This window comes from Zea mays, chromosome 3 (assembly GCF_902167145.1).
Source record: "Zea mays cultivar B73 chromosome 3, Zm-B73-REFERENCE-NAM-5.0, whole genome shotgun sequence".
Taxonomy (NCBI): domain Eukaryota; kingdom Viridiplantae; phylum Streptophyta; class Magnoliopsida; order Poales; family Poaceae; genus Zea; species Zea mays.
In genome coordinates, this window is record NC_050098.1 from 92636733 (window position 1) to 92664241 (window position 27509).

The 27509-nt window shown below is 42.8% G+C and overlaps 1 protein-coding gene across 1 annotated transcript; it reads left to right on the forward strand.

Moving 5' to 3' along the window:
• The first annotated feature begins 1676 nt into the window (after positions 1–1676).
• Positions 1677–3082, forward strand: LOC100217222 (uncharacterized). The gene has a single exon (NM_001143578.1). The coding sequence runs from the start codon at positions 1933–1935 to the stop codon at positions 2641–2643; it is 711 nt and encodes a 236-aa protein (NP_001137050.1). The 5' UTR covers positions 1677–1932; the 3' UTR covers positions 2644–3082.
• Positions 3083–27509: the final 24427 nt, after the last annotated feature.

Consider the following 27509-nt stretch of genomic DNA (forward strand, 5'->3'; position numbering starts at 1 on the left):
TATGTGATCAATTCGAGCCATGCTTATCATGTGATAAAGTGGATTGATCACAAAATCAATATATGTGAATCCCTTCATGAATATTTTCTCAAATTTTTTTCATCTTTTGTGGACTTGGATTCTCTGCTAACCACGAGTCAATCGTGGCGCTGTTCGACATTCACAACCGTCTCCTACACTATGGATTTGCAATGACAACTTGTTGGTAAACCCTGTTTTGTGTGTTTTACCCAAGAGGTTGCATCTAGTTCTATTTGGATAAAGTCGCATATCTACCGCTCGCTCAATAGACTCAGATAGTACAGTGTTATCAGAAAAAGCAAACTGCACACATGGAACATTATGTGTTCTTCTGGCAGACATTGTCTGTATTGATGGACATCTCTAAATTAGCTTAAGGTGATACGTGTTATGTCCACTAGAGAAACAACCTCCTGAGACACTCGCCTTTGCTTGGAACTGCCTTATATTATCGCTGATATGGACAGAAGTTACATGCTTCTCTACTCTTAAAAGTCTTTCGCTCCTAATCTCGAGACGAGATTCTTTTAATGGGGGAGGGTTGTAACACCCGAGGTGTTTATCGTCTGCTCGACCCCGAGTGCGGACTTTAACACGTGATAGCGGTGAATAAAATGGACACTAAATTTTAATCATCTTTGTCATTCACGATTTTGATATCGTATCTGTCTTTGTTTATCTAAGTTGTCCAAACAGTTTAGAGAAATTTTGGACTTTAAAATCTCTCAAGATGTTGAGTCCATGCTATTCGAAATTGTTTATTAAACGAATAGGTTTTCGGAAATGGTTTGATTCTTTTTATAATTCGATCGCATTGAATATCCAAGAAAAACAAGGTGTAAAATTATTAATCGCTTTGTTTTCTAGTCGAATGAATTATGGCGGCGAAATTCGTCTAGGCTTGACTAAATTAAATATCGCCTAAGATATCAAAGCCGATGTCATTGATTCGGTCCATTTACACCCTGTCCGAACTCTAACCCTCGAAATTGAATCTGGTTCCGTAAAATCCATCCTGAATCCGCTCGCGCCAGCGTTGCGCGCGTCCCTCTGCGACCTGACATTGTGACGTGTGGCGGGCGCTAACCGGTGTTTGGACAGCGCACAACCTCTCGCCCATGTAAACAATGCGTGACGTCGCTTCCAAAAGAATAACACCTTCGATGCCGCATTGATCTCGCATATTTATTTCGCGATATGTCGAGCCTTGTGCCTGTTTAAAATTTATAGATTAAGATAATACAATTTCGGAAGCCCGACCCACTCTGATGATTTTTATCTCGAACAAATTAATTGGAACTCGATGAAAATGGTTTTCAGTCCGAAACAAACCAGACCTGTGTAATTAGAACTGAAAGCGAGTAATTGGTAATTAATTTGGTTCGCTAATTCGTAGAATGAAATGTGTAGCCCGTATAGTCGATATATTATGCATCACTAAAACCCTTAATTCGAAATATCTACAATTTTCTTTATAAAATAAATAGGAAAATGGGAAAATCTGAAAAAAATCCATCTCCTTCCCATCCTCCCGCCGCCCCTCATCCGTTGATTTTTTCAGCCGCCGTGGGCTTTGATATTTTTCCAGCGCTCAAGCTCATCTTCTCCTTTAGCTCCCGCACGCTGCGCTTCTTCCTCTGCGCTCCTCCCCTGCTCGCTTCTTCACGCGTGCAGCTTCCTGCAGCCCACCGCCCACGCTTCCTCATCTTTCTTCTACCAGCGCTCGGCTTTTAGCCACCGAAGTTGGCCGATCGTCGACCCTGCCTGGACCTCCACCTCCGGCCACTGTCTTGGTCTTTCCCTGCTCTGGATCCATGGCAACTAGATCCGCCCAGCTGAGTTCGTCGGACCTCTGGTCTTTGCCTCCCCACGCGCCATGGTTGTTGGAAGCTCCATCAGCCATCCCGCCGAATGTGCGACCTCTTCAGCTCGCCGGTGCTCCCTCTGCTTCTCCCATGGCCGCCGCGCCCTTTGCTCCTCCCAGCCGGCCGAGGTCCCTCCCATGGCGTCTTGGAGCCCCAGCTCGGCCTCCTCCCCAGCGCCATCCCGAGCCTCTCCGTGCACGCGCCCCTGGCCCCTGCTCGGATCTCACTCCAGCTCACCGATCCCCTTCCCTGTCGTGGAGGCAGGCCGCTACTGCTCGGCTTCTCTGGTGCGCGTGATTTGCCGGCCAAGTCCCTTCACCGGTGGTCTCCTCGCCGTGTGCGCTGGTCGCCTTGTGTGCTCGGCCGCGGTGCGCCCTACTCGCGTTCTAGGTTGGTCCGGGCGTTGCAGGCTCCGTTCGGCGTCGTTCCCTGCTCAGCCTTCACAGCTAGTGCGTCGTCGTTCGTCTGTGGTCGAGCGTCTGCTCCATCCCGGCACCCTGCACTAGTGCTCGAGAAAAATCCCAAACGAATCGGCATGCCATCGTCTGCATCGAATGGGAGTTGTGGTGCCGACAAGTCGACATCGTCATTCGTCTCCTCTTCGGGTCTCCAACTTGTGTTCATGCCAAAAACAAATAATCCGAGAAGATTAGGCGTGAAAGGAAACAAATCAGTACGCTGCCGGAGAATTCTCGATGTGGATGGAGAAGAAGTGCGATTCGATGCGGCACTCACCATGTGTTCGGTGAAATGCTAGAGTTGAAAGGCGTCGTCGATTTCGTGGTTTCAAGTCGAATTTAATTATGGTAAGCTAATTCACCACTTCTAATATTTGGTTTAATGGATGGATTGATAGATATGTATGCAGCGACGATTATCCCGCTTGTAGCACGGGCACGTGTTTATTAGACGCTTGTTGGAATACGGGAGCTACATGTAACGTGATGATTGTGTTCACGATTGCGAGGTTGTTGTGCCGTGTAGCTAAGTTTAGGTTAAAAGACATAGGTTATGCGAGAAGGATTAAATCGGTGTTTAGTATCCGATGAGTGGTCGAATTAACATTATGCAATGTAGGTCTTGTGTTTCTGTTTCTAGTGTCTAGTCGAAGTATTGTGTATGGCGGATTTCGTTTAGTTGTATGGAGTCGATGCCCTGCTATGATATCCTTGATGCTTTATGCTTGTGATTTGATGAAATATCATAGATGGGTCATTAGATTAATAATCTTGAATAAATATTTATTCTTATCCTAAATATTGAGAAGCAAGTGATGTCATTAGGTCTATTTCCGTAAAATTTGAAAACTTCTAAGCGGCCCTCGTTCATTAATGTTTTAAGTCATTAGGCCTTAAGGTTATGGTCTTATAAAGGTCTATAGTCCTTGATAATACTCTACCTACGAGACTATAGAATAGTGTAATGTTCATGTAATTAGCGTATTGTGCACATTAATCCAGATATGAATTTACAAAAATAACTACGATGCCTCCATCCTTGTTCTAAATTTAGAGGTCAAAAACTAATAAGTCTAAGTTTATTAGTCTTAAAGTGTTGAGCATTAGCTAAGGGGGTAGAGCGTGTGTATAGTTTATTGTTGTGATGATGTTGCAGCTAGATTTAGATAAACTGGAAGAACGTAATTGATGTACCTAGGTGATATCTCGATATCTAGTATTTGCTTTTAAGTATATTGTGTGCCTTGCCGCTAAGTGTTTAATTTATTATCGTGTAGCAATAATTAGTCGTGTGCTATTCCTGTTTATATGCATTCATGTGCATTATGTAAATTATTTAGGTATGTTTATTGATTACATGATATGGAGGACCAAGGATGAGTCGACCCCAAGATGTCGTAAAGCACGACCTACTCCGAAAGGTGATGCTGATGGACGAACCTGAAGATGGACAGACGGAGCAAGTATCGGAACAAAAGCTGATCGCCAGACGTCATCTAACAAACACTAACCTAGTGTTATTCCAGGCAAGCCCGAGTGCATTATCCCTTTCATTGTGTTTTAAAATCTTTATCACCTTATATGATGCATTAGGTGATAGGAGTTGTGTGCTAAACAATAGATGCATTTCCCTCCTTGGAAAATTGATTTCCCATCCTTGATATCCTTTTATGAAAAGGATTTTTATGATGCTTAGCCTTGTTTTAGAAAAACAAAATGTTTTGTTTTAAAACAAAAGGTGATGCTTTACAATGGATGGGGATTTTTACAAATAAAAGAATTATGATGGTGAATTCATCAAGGCCCTGATGGGTTCAACATCTGAAAAGATGTACCTCTGCCAAGTACCAAACTTTGGGTTTTAAATAATAAAGCTGAGACCGGGCGGGTGACTTGCACAAGAAGGAAGTCTCAGTGTAGTGTCTCCGTCTGAGTCGATTAAGGATCATGTCGATGTAGGCTTGATGATTGAGGACCTTTTATCTGGCCACATGCCTCGTCATGGGTAAGCTTTGCCTCGATCGGACCTATACCAGAAAGGCCACCACGCAATGGGAGTGGAGAGATGACGAGAGTAGCGTGTACCCTCCGTGGCAAGAGGCTGGACGGTGGTGTATCTGTGCTCTCCGTTGGCGTGAACCCGTTCTGGTCTTGAGAAACCCGGTGGCGAGTTGACATATGCAAGGGTTAAGTGCTACATATGTCGTGTGGTTGGAGATCCCCAGCTGGGTATTAATCGATTCGGATCGCTGCTACTTCTCGGACATGAAGACTTGGTCACTGCCCTACACGTAGCAATCCAGTGAACTGGAGGAATGATAAAAGACGACTAGTATAGGCCAAGTGTCTGATCTAGGGTAGAAAAAACTCTAGATGCAGGTAACTTTACTTAACCTGACAAGTAAAATGAATTCTTAAGGATCCACTCATAGTAAGCTTTTATGCAAAAAGAGTCTTTGAATCTTGTTAAACTTTACCTTGATTCCCAAAAGCCAACATTTCCTTGAGATTCTTTTTCCTTAGATGGGCAAGACTTGTGAAAGTACACTTCATACTCAGGGTTTTCGAACCCATGTTGTTGCAGGAACTAGAATTGTGCTGCTGTGGATGGTGCTAAGTGCCGGTGGGCTCGACCGTCTTATACATATAAGTACCTCTCCTATACTTCTTATTGAGGATTGTCATTGAGCTAGCATATATTTCAAAATTATAAATAATTTATAACATTTCAAAGGTTATTTCTTTGAATCACTTTTCTAATCACTCTGATAAACATAATGTAAATTTGTTGTAACTTGTAACTTTTGTAATAAAGAAATTCCGCTGCAAAAATGTTGGTGTGTGATTTGTGTTTACTTAATCTTGTGATCCTGGTTGTGAGTGGTTTATTCGAGGTTCTTGGGTCACTCAGACGGATCCTGTTAAGTTATCCAGTGCACATGCATAGCCGTCTAAGGACTTTGAGACAAGGGCATGTGCATGTGGGCCCAATAACTTGGGAGGTTCTGCCACAACTACCATTCATAATATTTTTTTTATTTAATTTTCTTTCCTAATATTCAATTATGGAAGACATAATGAATTTATTATCATTTCCATTCTCAATTTTTTGTTTTATATTTTCACTTATAATTTGATATCAAATTTAAGTTTTGATTCCTTTATTTCGATAAAATGCATCACAACAAAATCATTAGCATGATTTGCAAATTTCTTCATTTTATCAATTGGTTAATATTCTCCAAGGGTTCTCTAAATTCCCAAACCACTAAAATAATTATATTTATTTATTTATATTTTTTGATACAAATTTTGGGCTTTAAAAATTCTACCCCCTTAAGAAAAATCTTGTCCTCGAGATTATTAAAAAAAGGATGTATCCCAATTTTGTCTCAAAATATATGCACAAACAAAAATCTCAGCATGATGCATCACTTATTAGTAAAACATAGGGTCAAATAGACCTTATTACTATTCTTAAAATAATAAAGTACTAGCTACTACCTAAGGTAGTATTTACGTCTTACAAATACTATAAATCTATATATATAGGCATATATATCTACTCTAATCTTGTTGCACGTTGCCTTCTTCACTAGCTTCTTCACCCTCAACTAGCACCTCATCCTGGTTTTCGGGTTCACCAGGTTCAGCTTCTGCTTCCATGTGGTTGACTTGCCCCCTATTGACGGATAAGGGCTGACTCTTGCCTCTCGAGGTCTGACCTTGCTTCATCAGAGCCAGAGTAGTATAAGAAGCCCTGTTGGGACAGTAGTTGGCATAATGTCTGGCCTGTCCATACTTGAGGCATGACCGGTTTCTGGATGTATTAGTAGCAACAGGTTCAGCTGGAGTGCTTGCTTGAGGAGTAGCTTGGGTCTGCTGAGTTTGTTGCTCGGAACTTCCACGGGCAGGTGTACTTTGAGGAGTAGTATAACGTGGATGGGAACTACTTCCAAACTGCCCTTGGTTAGTAGCCCTTCTCTTTTCTCCAAGCTCAACCCTCTTATTTTCCAGAGCAATATCTTTGTCCAGTAGTCTCTGGAAGGACGGGAATGTATGTGATATCAGCTGGTATTGTAGTGGCCCGATCAAACCTTCCAGAAATAGCTCCTGCTTTTTCTCATCATCATCGACCTCCCCAGGAGCACATCAGGATAGCTGGATGAATTTGTCTCTGTATTCGCTTATGGACATACCTCCCTGTTTAAGGGATAGGAACTCCTTTTTAATCTTCATAAGACCAGCAGGAATATGGTAATTCCTAAAGTGAGTGGAGAATTCTGCCTAGGTAATGGTGTCGGCAGCAGCGTGAGCAGCGCAATATGCATCCCACCAATCCGCAGCGGGGCCAGTGTAACACTATAAAAACCATCAACTAAAAATAATGCATTTACTTTATTAATGGTAATTATGATAATGAATTTTCTTTCAAGTGTTTGATTTTTTTATTTGCATCTAGAATAATTTTTGTTTGCTCATATTTGATTTTTGATGTTTAGTAGAAATTCTTTTATATTGAAAAATCCAATTATTTAATATAGAAATATTGGTCCAAAAATAAATATTTTAGTTATAAATAATTTTGGTATAATTATTATTATTTTTAGAATTTTTAAAAAATAATTTATTTATATTTTTAAATAGAAAAGAAAATAAAACACAAACCCTAACCCTAGCCACCGGCCGAAACCGGCCCACTAAGGCCCAAACGGCCAACCGCCCACCCCCTCCCCTCTTTCTCTCTATGGCACGTGGGGCCCACCCGTGGGCCTCCTCTCCTCTCCCCTTCGTCTCGCAGCAGCCGCCGCCGCCGTCGCCACCGTGCCTTGGGGCACGCGCGCCGCGTCTCACGCGCCACACCGCCCATGCGCGCGGCGGGCCCGCACCGTCGAGACCGCGCCCGACCCCGCACCCGGCTGAGCCGACCCTGAGCCAGAAACCGCCGTCGTTTCCTCTCCCTCTCCCCGACGTCCTTTGTCCCTCAATGGAGTTATGACCACCATTGATGGCCATTGATGGCCATTTCCTCCTCCCCGGCGTCCCTCTCTCTCTCCCTCTCCTCTCTCTATAAAAGCTGAGCAACTCCCTCCTCTCTCCCTCCCTAGCTCACTCTCAGTCCCCGTGCTCTCTCTCTCTCCTTCGCTCGCGCTCGCCGGAACCTCACAAGAGCCGCGTCACCTCGCCGAAGCTTGGCCCTTCCCGACCGCGCCCGTTGTCCGCAACCCCGGCCGAACCACCCGCGCCCTGCCCGACCGCTGAAAGAGAAATGTGCCCTTGGGCCATTTCTAAGTATTTTGGTGATTGAGTGCCAACACAAGTGCTTAATTGTGAATTTATGCTCATGGATGGACAAAGTGCAAATCAAGAGTAAAGGTATGTTTCTAAGCCTTAGTACATTGGTTTTGTGTACTAATATACTTGTCTAAGTGTTAGAAACAGAAAGAAGAAGAAAACAAAAGAGGTGAAAAAGGCTTGGCTGTGTGCAGCCAAGACTCAGCTCAGTCTGGCACACCGGACTGTCCGGTGGTGCCCCGGACAGTGTCCGGTGCGCCAGGCTGACTCGGTGTGAAGTGGCCGCTCTCGGGAATTCGCCGACGGCGTACGGCTAAAATTCACCGGACTGTCCGGTGTGCACCGGACTGTCCGGTGAGCCAACGGTCGGTCGGGCCAACGGTCGGCCGCGGAATCGGCGCGCGACACGTGGTCGGGCCAACGGTCGGAAGGGGGCACCGGACTGTCCGGTGTGCACCGGACATGTCCGGTGTGCACCGGACATGTCCGGTGCGCCAACGGCTCCCAGATCTGCAATGGTCGGCCGCGCCATTTTAGGAAGGAAATCGGGCACCGGACAGTGTCCGGTGTGCACCGGACTGTCCGGTGCACCCGACGACAGAAGGCAAGATTGGCCTTCCAGATTTGCTCTCAACGGCTCCTAGCTGCCTTGGGGCTATAAAAGGGACCCCTAGGCGCATGGAGGAGAATACCAAGCAACCTTAGAGCATTCTTGATCATCCACACTCAGTCTTTGCACATTCGTTTGTCATTCTCAGTGATTCGAGCTCCGTTCTAGTGAGAACTTTGAGATAGTCTTTTGAGCTCGATTCTTGGCCGTGTGTGTGCGCTTTTTGCTGTGGATTTGTGTGTGTTGCTTCCCTCCCTTACTCCGTACTTCTTTGTGAACTTCAATTGTAAGGGCGAGAGACTCCAAGTTGTGGAGATTCCTCGCAAACAGGAAAAGATTAAAGTAAAGAAGAACACCGTGGTATTCAAGTTGATCATTGGATCACTTGAGAGGAGTTGAGTGCAACTCTCGTCCGTTGGGACGCCACAACGTGGAGTAGGCAAGTTTTGTACTTGGCCGAACCACGGGATAACCACCGTGCCATCTCTGTGATTGATTTCTTGTGGTTATTGTGTTTTGACTTCTCTCTAGCCACTTGGCAATTATTGTGCTAACGATTAACCAAGTTTTTGTGGCTTAAGTTTTCAAGTTTCACAGGATCACCTATTCACCCCGCCCCTCTAGGTGCTCTCAATTGGTATCGGAGCCGTTCTCTTCAAGAAGGGACTAATCGCCCGAAGAGATGGATCCTAAGGGAAAGGGGATGGTGGTCGACAACAACGAGAATGAGTCTATCTTCAACGAGCCGAAGAATGACAAGTCTACCGACCTGGGCTCAAGTCACAAGCGCAAAGACGGGAAGAAGAAGAAGACAAGGCGCATCAAGGAGATCGTCTACTACGACAGCGACGAATCTTCTTCTTCTCAAAAGGATGACGACGACGACTACGAGAAAAAGAAAACGGTCATTTCGAACTTTTCCTTTGATTACTCTCGTATTCCTCAAAGTGCAAATGCTCATTTATTATCTATTCCACTTGGTAAACCTCCTCATTTTGATGGAGAGGACTACGGATTTTGGAGTCACAAAATGCGTAGTCACTTGTTCTCTCTCCATCCTAGTATATGGGAGATTGTAGAAAGTGGAATGCACTTTGATAGTTCGGATAGTCCCATGTTCATTAATGAGCAAATTCATAAGAATGCACAAGCTACTACTGTTCTTCTAGCTTCATTTTGCAGGGATGAATATCACAAAGTGAGTGGCTTGGATAACGCCAAGCAGATCTGGGACACCCTCAAGATTTCACATGAGGGGAACGACGTCACCTTGCTCACCAAGATGGAGTTGGTGGAAGGCGAGCTCGGAAGATTTGCGATGATAAGGGGCGAGGAGCCAACCCAAACATACAACCGGCTTAAGACCCTTATCAACAAAATAAGGAGCTATGGAAGCACGCGATGGACGGACCATGACGTCGTCCGACTATTACTAAGGTCCTTTACCATTCTTGATCCTCATTTGGTGAATAATATTCGTGAGAATCCCAGGTACACCAAAATGTCGCCCGAAGAAATCCTTGGAAAATTCGTAAGCGGGCGAATGATGATCAAGGAGGCAAGATACGTGGACGACGCGTTGAACGGTCCAATCCATGAGCCTCAACCCATTGCTCTCAAGGCAACAAGGAGCAAGGAGGCGTTACCTAGCAAGGTGGCGCAAGTTGAGGCGGCAGGGCTCAATGATGAGGAGATGGCCCTCATCATCAAGCGCTTCAAGACGGCGCTTAAGGGTCGCAATGGACAGCCAAGCAAGACCAAAACCAAGGGGAAGCGCTCATGCTTCAAATGCGGTAAGATTGGTCATTTTATTGCTAACTGTCCCGATAATGAAAGTGACCAGGAACACGGGAGCAAGAGGGAAAAGAAGAAAAATTACAAGAAGGCCAAGGGCGAGGCACATCTAGGAAAGGAGTGGGACTCGGATTGCTCCTCCTCCGACTCTGACAATGAAGGACTCGCCGCCACCGCCTTCAACAAGTCATCCCTCTTCCCAAACGAGCGTCACACATGCCTCATGGCAAAGGAGAAGAAGGTATGTACTCGAGACGGTACTACTTATGATTCTTCTAGTGATGATGAGTCTAGCGATGAGGAAATAGATTACTCTAGCTTGTTCAAGGGATTGGATAGAAATAAAATTGATAAAATCAATGAATTGATTGATGCCTTGAATGAGAAGGATAGACTCTTAGAGAAACAAGAGGATTTATTGTATGAAGAACATGATAAATTTATAGAGGCACAAAAATCCTATGCTTTAGAAGTTAAAAGAAATGAAATGCTTTCTTTTGAACTATCTACTTGTCATGAAACCATTTCTACTTTAAAAAGTGTTAACAATGATTTAAATGCTAACTTAGAAATAGCAAATAAATCTAATTCTTGTGTAGAACATGTTATGATTTGCACTAGGTGTAAAGATTTTGATATTGATGCTTGTAGTGAACACCTAGTTTCAATTTCCAAATTAAAAGATGAATTGGCTAGTCTTAATGCCCAACTTAAGACTAGCAAAAGTGATTTTGATAAGCTAAAATTTGCAAGGGATGCCTACACGATTGGTAGACACCCCTCAATTAAGGATGGACTTGGCTTCAAGAGGGAAGCCAAGAACTTAACAAGCCATAAGGCTCCCATCTCCGCCAAGGAGAAAGGGAAGGCCCCTATGGCAAGTAGTGTGCAAAAGAACCATGCGTTTATGTACCATGACAGGAGACAATCTAAAAATGCTTATAGGAATTGTAATGCATATGATGCTTTTGATTCTCATGCCATGTTTGCTTCTAGTTCTTCTTATGTGCATGATAGAAATGTTGGTAGGAGAAATGTTGTTCATAATATGCCTAGGAGAAATGTTGTTAATGTTCCTAGGAAAGCTAATGAACCTTCTACAATATATCATGCTTTAAATGCTTCATTTGCTATTTGTAGAAAGGATAGGAAAATAGTTGCTAGGAAGTTAGGGGCAAAATGCAAGGGAGACAAAACTTGCATTTGGGTTCCTAAGGATATTTGCACTAACCTTGTAGGACCCAACATGAGTTGGGTACCTAAGACCCAAGCCTAAATTTGCCTTGCAGGTTTATGCATCCGGGGGTTCAAGCTGGATTATCGACAGCGGATGCACAAACCACATGACGGGGGAGAAGAAGATGTTTACCTCCTACGTCAAGAACAAGGATTCCCAAGATTCAATTATATTCGGTGATGGGAACCAAGGCAAGGTAAAAGGGTTAGGTACAATTGCAATCTCAAATGAGCACTCTATTTCTAATGTGTTTTTAGTTGAGTCTCTGGGATATAATTTACTATCTGTTAGTCAATTATGCAATATGGGATATAACTGTTTATTCACAAACATAGATGTGTCTGTCTTTAGAAGAAGTGATGGTTCACTAGCTTTTAAGGGTGTATTAGACGGCAAGCTTTACTTAGTTGATTTTGCAAAAGAAGAGGCCGGTCTAGATGCATGCTTAATTGCTAAGACTAGCATGGGCTGGCTGTGGCATCGCCGCTTAGCACATGTGGGGATGAAGAACCTTCACAAGCTTCTAAAGGGAGAACACGTGATAGGTCTAACCAATGTTACTTTCGAAAAAGATAGACCTTGTGCAGCATGTCAAGCAGGCAAACAGGTGGGAGGAGCACATCATAGCAAGAATGTGATGACCACATCAAGACCCCTGGAGCTGCTACATATGGACCTCTTCGGACCCGTCGCCTATCTAAGCATAGGAGGAAGTAAGTATGGTTTAGTTATTGTTGATGACTTTTCTCGCTTCACTTGGGTGTTCTTTTTGCAGGATAAGTCTGAAACCCAAGGGACCCTCAAGCGCTTCCTCAGGAGAGCTCAAAATGAGTTTGAGCTCAAGGTGAAGAAGATAAGGAGCGACAACGGGTCCGAGTTCAAGAACCTTCAAGTGGAGGAGTTCCTTGAGGAGGAAGGGATCAAGCACGAGTTCTCCGCTCCCTACACACCACAGCAAAATGGTGTGGTAGAGAGGAAGAACAGGACGCTAATCGATATGGCAAGGACGATGCTTGGAGAATTCAAGACCCCCGAGCGTTTTTGGTCGGAAGCCGTGAACACGGCTTGCCATGCCATCAACAGGGTCTACCTTCATCGCCTCCTCAAGAAGACATCGTATGAGCTACTAACCGGTAACAAACCCAATGTATCGTACTTTCGTGTATTTGGGAGTAAATGCTACATTCTAGTGAAAAAGGGTAGAAATTCTAAGTTTGCTCCCAAAGCTGTAGAAGGGTTTTTGCTAGGTTATGACTCAAATACAAAGGCGTATAGGGTCTTCAACAAATCATCGGGTTTGGTTGAAGTCTCTAGCGACGTTGTATTTGATGAGACTAATGGCTCTCCAAGAGAGCAAGTTGTTGATTGTGATGATGTAGATGAAGAAGATGTTCCGACAGCCGCTATACGCACCATGGCAATTGGATATGTGCGGCCACAGGAACAAAAGGAGCAAGATCAACCTTCTTCCTCAACTATGGTGCTTCCCCCAACTCAAGACGATGAACAGGTTCATCAACAGGAGGCGTGTGATCAAGGGGGAGCACAAGATGATCATGTGATGGAGGAAGAAGCGCAACCGGCACCTCCAACCCAAGTTCGAGCGGTGATTCAAAGGGATCATCCCGTCGACCAAATTCTGGGTGATATTAGCAAGGGAGTAACTACTCGGTCTCGATTAGTTAATTTTTGTGAACATTACTCCTTTGTCTCTTCTATTGAGCCTTTCAGGGTAGAAGAGGCCTTGCTAGATTCGGACTGGGTGCTGGCCATGCAAGAGGAGCTCAACAACTTCAAGCGCAATGAAGTTTGGACACTGGTGCCTCGTCCCAAGCAAAATGTTGTGGGAACCAAGTGGGTGTTCCGCAACAAACAAGACGAGCACGGAGTGGTGACAAGGAACAAGGCTTGACTTGTGGCAAAAGGTTATGCCCAAGTCGCAGGTTTGGACTTTGAGGAGACTTTTGCTCCTATGGCTAGGCTAGAGTCCATTCGTATTTTGCTAGCATATGCCGCTCACCATTCTTTCAGGTTGTTCCAAATGGATGTGAAGAGCGCTTTCCTCAACGGGCCAATCAAGGAGGAGGTGTACGTGGAGCAACCCCCTGGCTTCGAGGATGAACGGTACCCCGACCATGTGTGTAAGCTCTCTAAGGCGCTCTATGGACTTAAGCAAGCCCCAAGAGCATGGTATGAATGCCTTAGAGATTTCTTAATTGCTAATGCTTTCAAGGTTGGGAAAGCCGATCCAACTCTTTTCACTAAGACTTGTGACGGTGATCTTTTTGTGTGCCAAATTTATGTAGATGACATAATATTTGGTTCTACTAATAAAAAGTCTTGTGAAGAGTTTAGCAGGGTGATGACGCAGAAATTCGAGATGTCAATGATGGGCGAGTTGAACTACTTCCTTGGGTTCCAAGTGAAGCAACTCAAGGACGGCACCTTCATCTCTCAAACGAAGTACACGCAAGACTTGCTGAAGCGGTTTGGGATGAAGGACGTCAAGCCCGCAAAGACTCCGATGGGGACCGACGGACACACCGACCTCAACAAAGGAGGTAAGTCCGTTGATCAAAAGGCATACCGGTCAATGATAGGGTCGTTACTTTACTTATGTGCTAGTAGACCGGATATTATGCTTAGCGTATGCATGTGTGCTAGATTTCAATCCGATCCTAAGGAATGTCACTTAGTGGCAGTGAAGCGAATCCTTAGATATTTAGTTGCTACGCCTTGCTTCGGGCTCTGGTATCCAAAGGGGTCTACCTTTGACTTGATTGGATATTCAGATTCCGACTATGCTGGATGTAAGGTCGATAGGAAGAGTACATCGGGGACGTGCCAATTCTTAGGAAGGTCCCTGGTGTCATGGAACTCTAAGAAACAAACTTCCGTTGCCCTATCCACCGCTGAGGCCGAGTATGTTGCCGCAGGACAGTGTTGCGCGCAACTACTTTGGATGAGGCAAACCCTCAGGGACTTTGGCTACAATCTGAGCAAAGTCCCACTCCTATGTGATAATGAGAGTGCTATCCGCATGGCGGAAAATCCTGTTGAGCACAGCCGCACAAAGCACATAGACATCCGGCATCACTTTTTGAGAGACCACCAACAAAAGGGAGATATCGAAGTGTTTCATGTTAGCACCGAGAACCAGCTAGCCGATATCTTTACCAAGCCTCTAGATGAGAAGACCTTTTGCAGGTTGCGTAGTGAGCTAAATATCCTAGATTCGCGGAACTTGGATTGATTTAGAGCATACATGTGTATATGCCTTTGATCATGTTCCTTATGCATTTTGTTGCTTATTGTGGTGCTCAAGTTGTACAAACACTCCCTGGACCTCACAAGTCCGTTGCAAAGTGATGCACATGTTTAGGGGGAGATGTGTTACAACTTGACCCTTTGAGACTAACCATGTGCTTGAGTTTGCTTGTTTTAGTCTCAAAGGAGGTTTGAAAGGGAAAAGCTGGACTTGGACCATGACAGACTTCCACTGCACTCCGATGAGAGGGTAACTTATTCCAAGTTCATCTCATGTACTCTCATTGCCCTTGTATTCTTATTGAAGATTTTGGTGAGGCAATGGGGTTCAAGGGCCGAGATTGATCCCGTTTTGGTGTTTGATGCCAAAGGGGGAGAAAATAAAGGCCAAAGCAATAAATGGATCAGCTACCACTTGAGAAATTTTGAAAATAGTAAAATAGAGCCTTTTGTTTTGTCAAAACTCTGGCATTGTCTCTTTTGTCAAAAGTTGGCCTCTTGTGGGGAGAAGTGTTGATTATGGGAAATAGGGGGAGTTTTTGAAATCTTTGATCAATCTCTTTTGGAATGACTCTCTTTATGCTTCAACATGTGTGTTTGACTTAGAGATAGAGATTTGAGTTTGATTTGCAAAAACAAACCAAGTGGTGGCAAAGGATGATCCATATATGCCAAAATTGAATCAAAATAAATTTGAGTTTTATTTGAAGTGATATTGCACTTGTTCTAGTTGCTTTATGTTGTGTTGGCATAAATCATCAAAAAGGGGGAGATTGAAAGAGAAATGTGCCCTTGGGCCATTTCTAAGTATTTTGGTGATTGAGTGCCAACACAAGTGCTTAAATGTGAATTTATGCTCATGGATGGACAAAGTGCAAATCAAGAGTAAAGGTATGTTTCTAAGCCTTAGTACATTGGTTTTGTGTACTAATATACTTGTCTAAGTGTTAGGAACAGAAAGAAGAAGAAAAGAAAAGAGGTGAAAAAGGCTTGGCTGTGTGCAGCCAAGACTCAGCTCAGTCTGGCACACCGGACTGTCCGGTGGTGCCCCGGACAGTGTCCGGTGCGCCAAGCTGACTCGGTGTGAAGTGGCCGCTCTCGGGAATTCGCCGACGGCGTACGGCTAAAATTCACCGGACTGTCCGGTGTGCACCGGACTGTCCGGTGTGCACCGGACTGTCCGGTGAGCCAACGGTCGGCCGGGCCAACAGTCGGCCGCGGAATCGGCGCGCGACACGTGGCCGGGCCAACGGTCGGAAGGGGGCACCGGACTGTCCGGTGTGCACCGGACATGTCCGGTGCGCCAACGGCTCCCAGATCTGCAACGGTCGGCCGCGCCATTTTAGGAAGGAAATCGGGCACCGGACAGTGTCCGGTGTGCACCGTACTGTCCGGTGCACCCGACGACAGAAGGCAAGATTGGCCTTCCAGATTTGCTCTCAACGGCTCCTAGCTGCCTTGGGGCTATAAAAGGGACCCCTGGGCGCATGGAGGAGAATACCAAGCAACCTTAGAGCATTCTTGATCATCCACACTCAGTCTTTGCGCATTCGTTTGTCATTCTCAGTGATTTGAGCTCCGTTCTAGTGAGAACTTTGAGATAGTCTTTTGAGCTCGATTCTTGGCCGTGTGTGTGCGCTTTTTGCTGTGGATTTGTGTGTGTTGCTTCCCTCCCTTACTCCGTACTTCTTTGTGAACTTCAATTGTAAGGGCGAGAGACTCCAAGTTGTGGAGATTCCTCGCAAACGGGAAAAGATTAAAGTAAAGAAGAACACCGTGGTATTCAAGTTGATCATTGGATCACTTGAGAGGAGTTGAGTGCAACTCTCGTCCGTTGGGACGCCACAACGTGGAGTAGGCAAGTTTTGTACTTGGCCGAACCACGGGATAACCACCGTGCCATCTCTGTGATTGATTTCTTGTGGTTATTGTGTTTTGACTTCTCTCTAGCCACTTGGCAATTATTGTGCTAACGATTAACCAAGTTTTTGTGGCTTAAGTTTTCAAGTTTCACAGGATCACCTATTCACCCCCCCCTCTAGGTGCTCTCAACCGCGCCCTCCCCCGTCGAGCTCCTCCCTGCTCACAAGCTCTAGCCCAAGAAAGAAGATGACTATTTTGCGTTTTGTCCCTCCAAAATTCCGAGAATTATTTCTATATTTTCTGCATCACAAATGTATGCAGAAGTGATTCAAAAACCTTATGTGCTACTCTCTGATGTATATGTGTAGTCGTAAACAAGCCTCGCAACAATATTTTAACAGGTGCGCGAATTTGTATTTCAAAAATAAATTATGTCACTAATCACTAACTTGGTGATTTTTATACTAGAGACGATTACGATTAATCTCGCTTAGCACATAAATACTAATTGTTAGTATTGTTTTAAGTATAATTGTATTAAAATAAGGAAGTAGAAGAAAATACTAGACCACGTATTTTCGGTCAGATGAAATTATGTTTTTACTATTCATAATGAAGGTATTCATAAGTATAGCACTTAATTACTTAGATATGGTAAAATACTTATTTATGTCATAATAATCATGATTATGTTATTAAAAGTCCAATTAGTAATTTACATTAATTCTTAGAGTATTAATGTTAAATAAATTATAAATAAACATTTTTAGCTATACATATAATTTATATGTAGTAATAAAAGAGATAAAACTCAAAAAGTCTATTATTAGTAATAAAGCAAGATTGTTAATAAATGTTTATCTATATTATACTAGATAAAACTAGTGTCATAGTCACTTACTCATATTTTCACCAATAATGACTCGCGGTAATAGTCATAAAGATTAATAAGTATTTACGCTTTAAGACATATTTATGAGTATAATAAGTATGATGTATGAATGAGTATGTAATGGTGAATGATTACTCCTGTAATGGTGTATGTTTATTTATTTGGCGTACGTATTCTTTTAGTATGTACAATACGCAAATCGATGCTAGAAGTTGACTCTGAGGTAGACGAACCAAACTCGTTCGAGGACGACCCACAGGACACTTTCGAGCAAGGCAAGTGGATTCTCTCTCTGCATATTCTATTTGTACCTAAGTAATGCATATAATAATGTTTACTTTTTGGATATATTGCATAATTTGATGGGATTTTCCTAGATAAGGATTTCCTAGAATTACCAACCCTATTCTTTGAATTACCTGGGATAAATGCTTTGCTTAGCAATTTTTGCTATTTCTCTTCCTGATGAATATGATGTCACTCTTTTATTGATACTATGTTCCAGAAATGAAGTTTTATTATGTTGTTAACCCGATGGTTAAATAAGAACATTTTGTGTTAGATGGAACATGTAGTGACCACCCAGGATAACAGTGCAACCACGAGTGCTATCATGGCTCTGGCTTTGGCAATTAGCTCTATAGACTAAGTGCTTAGCAACCCTACCTGAAAGATGGGCAAGAGGGGCGACAGTGGTTTGGTGGCAGCTCATGTTAACATGGGGTGGTAGTCTTGGCTAAGTTACCTCACCTAGAGGACCATCAATACTGACGTGGAAACCTTAACGGGAGGATATTTTGTGAAAGCCTCATAATGGATCCCTAGCCATTCATATCGGCAGTGTTTACGGGTCCAATCAACCCAGGCTAGATGGGATACATGGCTTGTGGGTAAAGTTGAACCACCTCTGCAGAGTGTAAAACTGATATGTCAGTAGTGCTCACGGTTAAGAGCAACCTGAACCCTCACTGATAATTGAACTTAAAGATGGACAATAAATCGAGATCGGATGATCTACCAATGGTTTGCTTAAGAGATTTCACTTAAGTGCTTTTGATATACTCTTATACCTTTGTTTAATTGGGATACTTGGGATACACACTTATTAGTAAGACATGTGTTGCTAATAAAATATTGACCAACTAAAATGCTTACCGCTTACCCATAGCCTACCTTGTTAATTTGCATTAATTTTCCCCCACTTGTTGAGCCCCGACCATAAGTGAGCTCACCCTTGCTAATAGTTTGATCAGAGGGTGATGCTGGAGACTTCGCTGACGACGATGATGAGTTTTAAGTCTAGCGATGCGCTAGTCATATTCCCTCGGGAATTATGAAGCTTAAGAAGAAGGAGTTCCTTTCCCTCACTCAAGGGAACATGACCATCAGTGAGTATCGTGATCGCTTCACCCAGCTTTCACGTTACACCCCAGAGGATGTGGACACTGACGAGAAGTGCCAAGAACATTCCTTGGAAGGCTTGATTGGACCATTGAACTACCAGCTACAGAGCCATAGTTTCCCCAAATTTGAGACTTTACTGAACAAGGCAATTGGCCTTGAAAACAAAAGGAAAGAACTGTCCGACCACAAGAGGAAGTACCAAGGGCAGACTAGCAGAAACACCCGACAAAACAACTCCCAAGGTTCTCAGTTCCGCTCCAGAAACCAGAGTGGGAACAATAACTATCAAGCACAACGTCTGGACAACAAGGTCAGAGGAATAATCAATACCAGAACCAAGAGAGAAGCAACACTCAGACTGGTCAAAGGTCTAGTGGGCAACAACAGAATCGTCAGGGAAGCACAGTGAACACACCGGCCAAGAAGCAAAATGCAACCACCCCGGTTAAACCCAATGGTTGTTTCAAGTGTGGCGAACATGGCCACTATTCCAACAACCGCCCTAGGCGTAAACCATAGACACCCCAGAAGAACAACAACCAGAGGAATGACCAGAACACCCCTACTCGTGGATCTACACAGAACAAGACTTCGCAGAACCAGAGTAGAGGAAGAGTCAACCATGTGACAGCAAAATCAGTTCCTAAGGATGCCGACATAGTGTATGGTATGTTTCTTATTAACTCCATACCTGCATCAGTTTTATTTGATTCTGGAGCATCTCATTCCTTCGTAACAAAGTCATTCGTAGAAAAACATAATATACCAAACTATCCCTTGAAGAAGAAACTATTAATTCGATCAACACGAGGTGAATTTAGAGCCACTCACTCATATCCTTAGACTAAGATTGAAATTAGAGGCCTAAGCTTTCTAGTAGAGCTGATAATTTTGGAATCAAGTGGAATCGATGTGATACTTGGAATATACTACTTGACCAAGTATGATGGAGTGATATCTTGTGCCAAGAGGATGGTTACATTAACCAGTCCACAAGGAGAAAGAATTGAAGTCAATGTTAGTATGCCAGCAACAGCAGAGACAATGGTAAATCAGTTGGAAGAGAAATCTTTGGAGCACATCAGGATATTGTGCGAATACCCAGATGTATTTCCATAGGAATTACTAGGTATGCCACCTGATCGTGATATAGAGTTTTCTATTGAACTATTACGCGGAACCGCACCAATTTCAAAAAAGAGCTTATCCAATGGATGTCAAAGACTTATTTGAACTGAAGAAACAAATAGAAGAATTACTAGAAAAAGGTTTTATTCACCCCAGTTCATCACCATGGGTAGCCCCAGTTCTATTTGTGAACAAGAAAGATGGTTCAAGAAGAATGTGCGTGGACTATAGAAGTTTGAACGAAGTAACGATACCTTGGATTGAAGATCTGTTTGGTCAGATGAGAGGAGCTACAATATTCTCAAAGATAGATCTAAGATCAGGCTATGATCAGTTGAAGATTCAGACTGAAGATATACCTAAAACAACTTTCACTACAAGATATGGACTATAGGAGGTTTTAGTCATGTCTTTTGGACTGACTAATGCACTAGCGTACTTTATGAACTTGATGAATAAAGTATTCATGGAATACCTCGACCAGTTCATGGTGGTATTCATTGACGACATACTAGTATACTCTCAGAATGAAGAAGCACACGAATATCATCTGAGATTGGTTCTATAGAAGCTTTGCGATAATCAGTTGTATGCGAAACTTTCGAAGTGTGATTTTTGGCTGAAGGAAGTTGCTTTCCGAGGTCATATTATCACCAATGGAGGAATCAAAGTAGACCCCGATAAAATAAGTGAAATACTAAATTGGAAACAACCCATAGATGTGTCCAAGATCAGAAGTTTTCTTGGATTAGCAGGATACTACAGAAGATTTATCGAAGGCTTCTCCAAAATAGTGAAACCCCTTACTTCACTATTGGAGAAAGGTAAAGAGTTCAAGTGGGATGAGGCATGTCATAAATGTTTTGAGGAATTAAAGGAAAGGCTAACCACTGCACCAGTGTTAATTATGCCTGATATTCATAAAGGTTTTGATGTGTATTGCGATGCATCACATCTAGGACTTGGATGTGTACTAATGCAAGAAGGAAAAGTGATTGCCTATGCTTCAAGGATGTTACGGAAACATGAAAAGAATTACCCTACACATGACTTAGAATTAGCAGCCGTAGTACACGCTTTGAAGATTTGGAGGCACTACATGATTGGAAACAAGTGTAAAATCTTCACGGATCACAAAAGCTTGAAATACATCTTCACGTAGAAAGAACTCAACCTAAGATAGAGAAAATGGCTTGAGTTAATAAAAGACTATGATTTGGAAATACAATATCACCCAGGAAAAGCAAATGTAGTGGTAGATGCTTTGAGCCGTAAAAGTCAAGTGAACAACATCACTACTCATTTGATGGCACAGGAATTGTGCTGGGAGATGGAACAACTCAATCTTGGAATGCTCAATAATATGGAAGCAACAGTAATGGAAGTTGAATCTACTTTGGAAGAAGAGATTCGTAAAGGACAAGAGTCCGATGAGAAAATCAAAGAGATTAAGACAAAAATTAGTTTGGGAAAACCCCAGATTTCACCGAAGCTGATCAAGGCATGATATGTTTTAAAAAGAGAATATGTGTACCAGAAATCGAGCACCTACACCAACTTACCTTAAGATAAGCCCATGATTCAACTTATTCTATTCACCCTAGAAGTACTAAGATGTTCCAGGATCTAAAGGAAAAGTATTGGTGGTATGGTTTGAAAAGAGATGTGGCTACTCATGTTGCACTATGTGACGTGTGTCAACGAGTTAAAGCCGAACAACAAAGACCAGTAGGATTGCTACAACCTCTCAAAGTACCGGAATGGAAATGGGAAGAAATCAGTATGGATTTCATAGTTGGACTACCCCGTACTCGGGATGGCTATGATTCAATATGGGTTATACTAGACAGGTTGACTAAAGTGGCACACTTTATACCTGTGAAGACAACCTACTCAGAGGCCCAGTTAGCAGAGTTATACATGTCAAGGATTGTTTGTCTGCATGGAGTACCAAAGAAGATAGTATCAGATCGAGGAACCCAATTTACCTCGCCCTTTTGGAAAAGACTACATGAGTCCATGGATACCAAGCTAAACTTTAGTTCAGCTTATCATCCACAAATGGATGGGCAAACAGAAAGAACAAACCTAGTGTTGGAAGATATGCTAAGAGCTTGCGCTCTAAAGCATGTTAGAAGTTGGGATAAAAGTTTGCCTTATGCAGAATTCTCGTATAACAATAGTTACCAGGCAAGTCTAAAAATGGCAACGTTTGAAGCACTTTATGGACGAAAGTGTAGAACACCGCTTTATTGGAATCAGACCGGAGAAAGTCAAGTATTTGGTCCAGAACTTCTCAAAGAAGCAGAAAAGCAGGTACAGATTATTAGAGAAAATTTGAAAACAACACTATCGAGATAGAAAAGCTATGCTGACAATAGAAGAAGAGAGTTGATATTTGAAGTAGGAGACTTCGTATACCTTAAAGTTTCACCGATGAGAGGCATGAAAAGATTTAAGGTTAAGGGAAAATTATCTCCTCGCTACATTGGCCCGTTCAAGATTTTGGAAAGAAAAGGTGAATTAGCGTACCAGTTAGAGCTACCCGATAGTTTGTCAGATGTGCATGACGTATTTCATGAGTCACAACTTAAGAAATGCTTAAGAGTGCTGGAGGAACAATTACCTATGGACGAACTCAATGTTAAGGAGGATTTGACTTATTCGGAGTACCCTATCAGAATTTTGGAAACATCTCGCAGAATTACACGGATTAAAGTTATCAACATGTGTAAAGTTCAGTGGAGTCACCATTCAGAAGATGAGGCCACTTGGGAAAGAAAAAATAAACTCTGAGCATAATTCCCCCAGTTATTCTCAGAAGTTCCTTAATCTCAAGGACGAGATTCTTTTAAGGAGGGTAGGTTTGTAACACTATAAAAACCATCAACTAAAAATAATGCATTTAGTTCATTAATGCTAATTATGGTAATGAATTTTCTTTCAAGTGTTTGATTTTTTATTTGCATCTAGAATAATTTTTGTTTTCTCATATTTGATTTTTGGATGTTTAGTAGAAATTCTTTTATATTGAAAAATCCAATTAATTAATATAGAAATATTGGTCCAAAAATAAATATTTTAGTTATAAATAATTTTGGTATAATTATTATGATTTTTAGAATTTTTAAGAAATATATTTATTTATATTTTTAAATGGAAAAGAAAAAAACACAAACCCTAACCCTAGCCGCCGCTCGAAACCGGCCCACTTAGGCCCAACCGGCCAACCGCCCACCCGCGGGCCTCCTCTCCTCTCCCCTTCGTCTCGCAGCCACCGACGCCGCCGTGCCCTGGGGCACGCGAGCCCCAGTCTCGTGCGCCCGCGCCGTCGAGACCGCGCCCGACCCCGACCCGGCCGAGCCGACCCCGAGCTGGAAACTGCCGTCGTTTCCTCTCCCTCTCCACCACGTCCTCTCTCCCTCAATGGAGTTATGACCGCCATTAATGGCCATTGACGGCCATTTCCTCCTCCTCGTCATCCCTCTCTCTCTCCCTCTCCTCTCATCCCTCTATAAAAGTCGAGCACCTCCCTCCTCTCTCCCTCCCCGAGCTCGCTCTCACTCCCCGCGCTCTCTCTTTCTATCGCTTGCGCTCACCGGAACCAAACCGGAGCCGCGTCACCTCACCGAAGCTTCGCCCTTCCCGACCGCGCCCGTCGTCCACAACCTCGGCCGGACCACAAGCGCCCTAGCCGACCGAGCCCTCCCCCGTCGAGGTCCTCCCTGCTCACAAGCTCTAGCCCAAGGTAGAAGACGACCATTTTGCGTTTTGGCCCTCCGAAATTCTGAGAATTATTTCTGTATTTTCTGCATCACAAATGTATGTAGAAGTGATTCAAAAACCTTATGTGCTACTCTCCGATGTATAAGTGTATTCGTAAATAAGCCTCGCAACAATATTTTGACAGGTGCGCGAATTTGTATTTCAAAAATAAATTATGTCACTAATCACTAACTTGGTGATTTTTATACTAGAAACGATTACGATTAATCTTGCTTAGCACATAAACAACAATTGTTAGTAGTGTTTTAAGTATAATTGTATTGAAATAAGGAAGTAGAAGAAAATACTAGACCACGTATTTTCGGTCAGATGAAAATAGGTTTTTACTAGTCATAATAAAGGTATTCATAAGTATAGCACTTAATTACTTAGAATTAGTAAAACACTTATTTATGTCATAATAATCATGATTATGTTATTAAAAGTACCTTTAGTAATTTACATTAATTCTTAGAATATTAATGTTAGAGGAATTATAAATAAACATTTTTAGCTATACATATAATTTCTATGTAGAAATAAAAGGGATAAAACTCAAAAAGTCTATTGTGGCGGAACTGCCCGAATTATTCCAACTTAAGTGCCTAAGTCCCGCCTTAGAGGCTAGACCACACTTAAATGGGAATAACCCGTCAATCCCTCGGATCTAGTCCGACAAGGCCACTGACAGGATCAAGTACCACAATCTCACTCGATGGTGAGTCACAGAGCAAATACAATAAAGCATAAAACCATGCATATGAGAGTATTAAATTATTACATCACCGTCGGAGTTTTGCAAAGGTAGTCATCATTGTTCGAAGTGCAGCGGAATAAAACTAACGGTAAATAAACAGAGAGATGGGGAAGCCTGTCCCATCACTCCTCATGCTCCTCCTCGGCCGAGGTAGGGTCCCACTCGACAGTCCAACCCGGTGGCAAGATGGACGACCAAGTCACTCTAGCAACCATGTCCTCCAGAGAACCTGTAAAATTATGCCACAAGCAAGGATGAGTATCTAATACTCAGCCAGACTTACCCGGTGTGAGGAGTCTACTCCTCTACCTCTAGACATGCAACTGTTTGGCTATGGGGTTGGGTTGCCAAAAGCACTAGCTGAGTTTCTAAAATAAGTTTTAACTTTGTCAAATTTAAGTGTGACCCTCTTAAGGCTAAAAGTGTACTATCTACTCATATATGGTATCAAACATACTTAGCAATCAACATCTTGTGTCAACTCATCATATTTCCACTTGTTACTCAATGTAGCAGCATGGATCAAGCAGTCTCATTAGCTGCGAGAAGCAGACGATTCAAATCGAGTTTTCATCCTTGCAAGGTAAACCTAAACACACGACATGTAGGGGCACTCCGTCCCCACACACATCAACCGTCCCCATCGATTCCCCGATAGCAGATCAGGGCTCACCACCTTGGCGTACAATGCCTCACTGACCTCGACTGCCGTCGTGCAGTGACCGCACTTGTACCCACCATAACCGGAATGGGAGACCACGTCTCAGGTCGCGTGAGGGGATATGTCCACTGCCAGGTTCACTCAGGTACTAGGCTTACCGATTTACCATATTTCTCGGCATGTGCTTAGTACGTTCAAACGCTTGACTCACGGTACCACACCTTAATCCTTATTCCAATTTTTATCCCGTAGACAACCAATCCCCATGGATTGTTGCCCACAAACCAACATCAATATGATAAGAAAGTGGATACAGCCAATTCCTGTCCTCGCGCGAGTGCTAGAAAAAACACTCGACTTCTACCGAGATCCTAATTAATAAAGCAGCTACTCGACTTAGCATACTAGTATTCATCTCAATGGGATTCCTGAGATCATGCAACTAGGGTTTCAAACAACTCCTACACTTAAGTGCACAATCAATCCTACAATCATTAAGTATATTAAAATAGCATAAATAACAGGTTATGCATAAACCGAGGCTTGCCTTCCAAGGCTGTGGCAGGAAGATCCTTTGGTGCAGGCTCGGGTGCTGGATCCGGGGCTACCTCCTCAGCAGCTCCTTGCTCCGGCATGAGGACGTACTCTCCGTCAGCGAGGTTACAATCTATCGAAATGTAATGAACATGTATGTCATGATTATGCAGGATTTAATAACATTATGCTAAAAGAAGAAAAACTAAGTTTAATGAGTAACTTAGGGTTTCTTGGTCATACGGGGCTTTTAGTGGTTTATGCTTATCACTCTTGGTTTAGGTTTTTGTTAAGGATAAGCATATAGGATTGGTATCTCCTTATTATAATTTAGTGGACCATTTACAAAGGGTTTTAGGATGACACCATTTTCCATTATTCATTTTTTTTTCCTTTCTCCATTTTCTATTTATGAATTCTACTGTAGGTTTGAACTACAACATTGGTTTAACTTTTTTCCAACCATTTTTGTAAAAATTTCAGTGGCTTGCCTATGGTTAATATAGCCTGTTCTAGGACTTTGAGGTTCAATTTAAAAAGGCTATGCTCTAGACAAAAATAACAAGAGTTGTGTAAATGGGCCACTTTGCACTACAACTCTTAATTAGGATTGGGTTCTGTCCTAAAAGTTATTTTTGTTGGCATCTAACAGTAATAATAGGCTTCTGTGCCAAAGATCACATAAAGCTAAGGGATGGTTATTTAGTTATGATTTTCTAAAGTTTAATGCCAAAAAGGCACTTTCTACTACATTGTTATTTGAAAAAGGTCAAATAGCAGATTTCATATTTTTCCTAAGTTCTTAATAACAAAACATTAACTATCCCAAGGGTTGGGGTATTTTCACCTTGGGGTTATTTTTGTAGGGTTTTTCTAAGTCTTTCTTGTTTTCTTAAAATAAAAGGTATCCTATTTATTTTATACTAAACCAGGGTATCATATATTTTTCTAGTGAACTACACTAAATAAGTACCCTAACAAAAATAGGAGTACCCTCTGGTTCATTATTTAAATCACCTTTTCTATTTTTCTTAACCTCAAGCATATTGTAAAATAAATGGCAAAAACTAACTTAATGGGGGTGGACAGAGAGGTTTAGCATTTTTAAACAGGTCAGTAGGCGGACATAAACTTCTCTAAATTTTTCTAACCCTAGTCAAATAGTGCAACTATTTTTCTTCCTATTATTTAGCTTTTGGCCAAAACAATAATTAAATCAGAACCCTAAAGTTTTCTGTAGTACATAGGGGTTTTATATTTTTCCTAAGTAGTTTATATTATTTAAGATCTGACAAAATTGATTTGACTAAATTTGGATGAATAAAACAGAAGTTATGAATTATTCAAGTTCTGTTCAAATTTTAAAACAGATTTAATAAAGGTTTCCTGGAAAACTACTTTGCACCGAGGACCCTGGGTTTAAACCAAATCAACCCACTCAAATCTACCCCTGTGCCACTATTCCCCTGAGTCACTGACAGTTCAAAAATCCCCCTGACCTTTCCTTCTTCTTCCCCGAGGTCCTTCCCCTAATGTAAACAGTACCCGCGGGAAAGAAAAGGGCGGCGCGGCTTACCGGCGGCGAGAGAGGTCCGGCGAGGGGCGGGGTTGGCTCGTGGAGGCTCTGGTGGTCACAACGATGTACGGCTCGACGGCGGGGATGGCCGGAATCGCTGGGTCCACGTGCGCAGGCGGGTGTCCTCGTCGACGGCGGGTGTGCCGGCCAAATCACGGCGATCTAGTTCAATCCAATGGCCTGGTGAGCTTCACGGGGTGATGTAGAGGCTATCTATGCATTGAATCGAAAAATAGCGCAGTGGCTTACTGTAACACCCTGAATTTGGGGGTATAAAATTTCTTTTCTAATATCCACCAAATTCAGGTGTTACTCTCTCAGTTCTTCGCTTTCCTTTCTCTTTTCACTAAAAATGGAGAATCATTTTGTTTTATATTAGTGT

Coding starts and splice junctions, on each gene's coding strand:
- LOC100217222 (NM_001143578.1), top strand. CDS start 1,933: ATGTGCGACCTCTTCAGCTCGCCGGTGCTCCCTCTGCTTCTCCCATGG.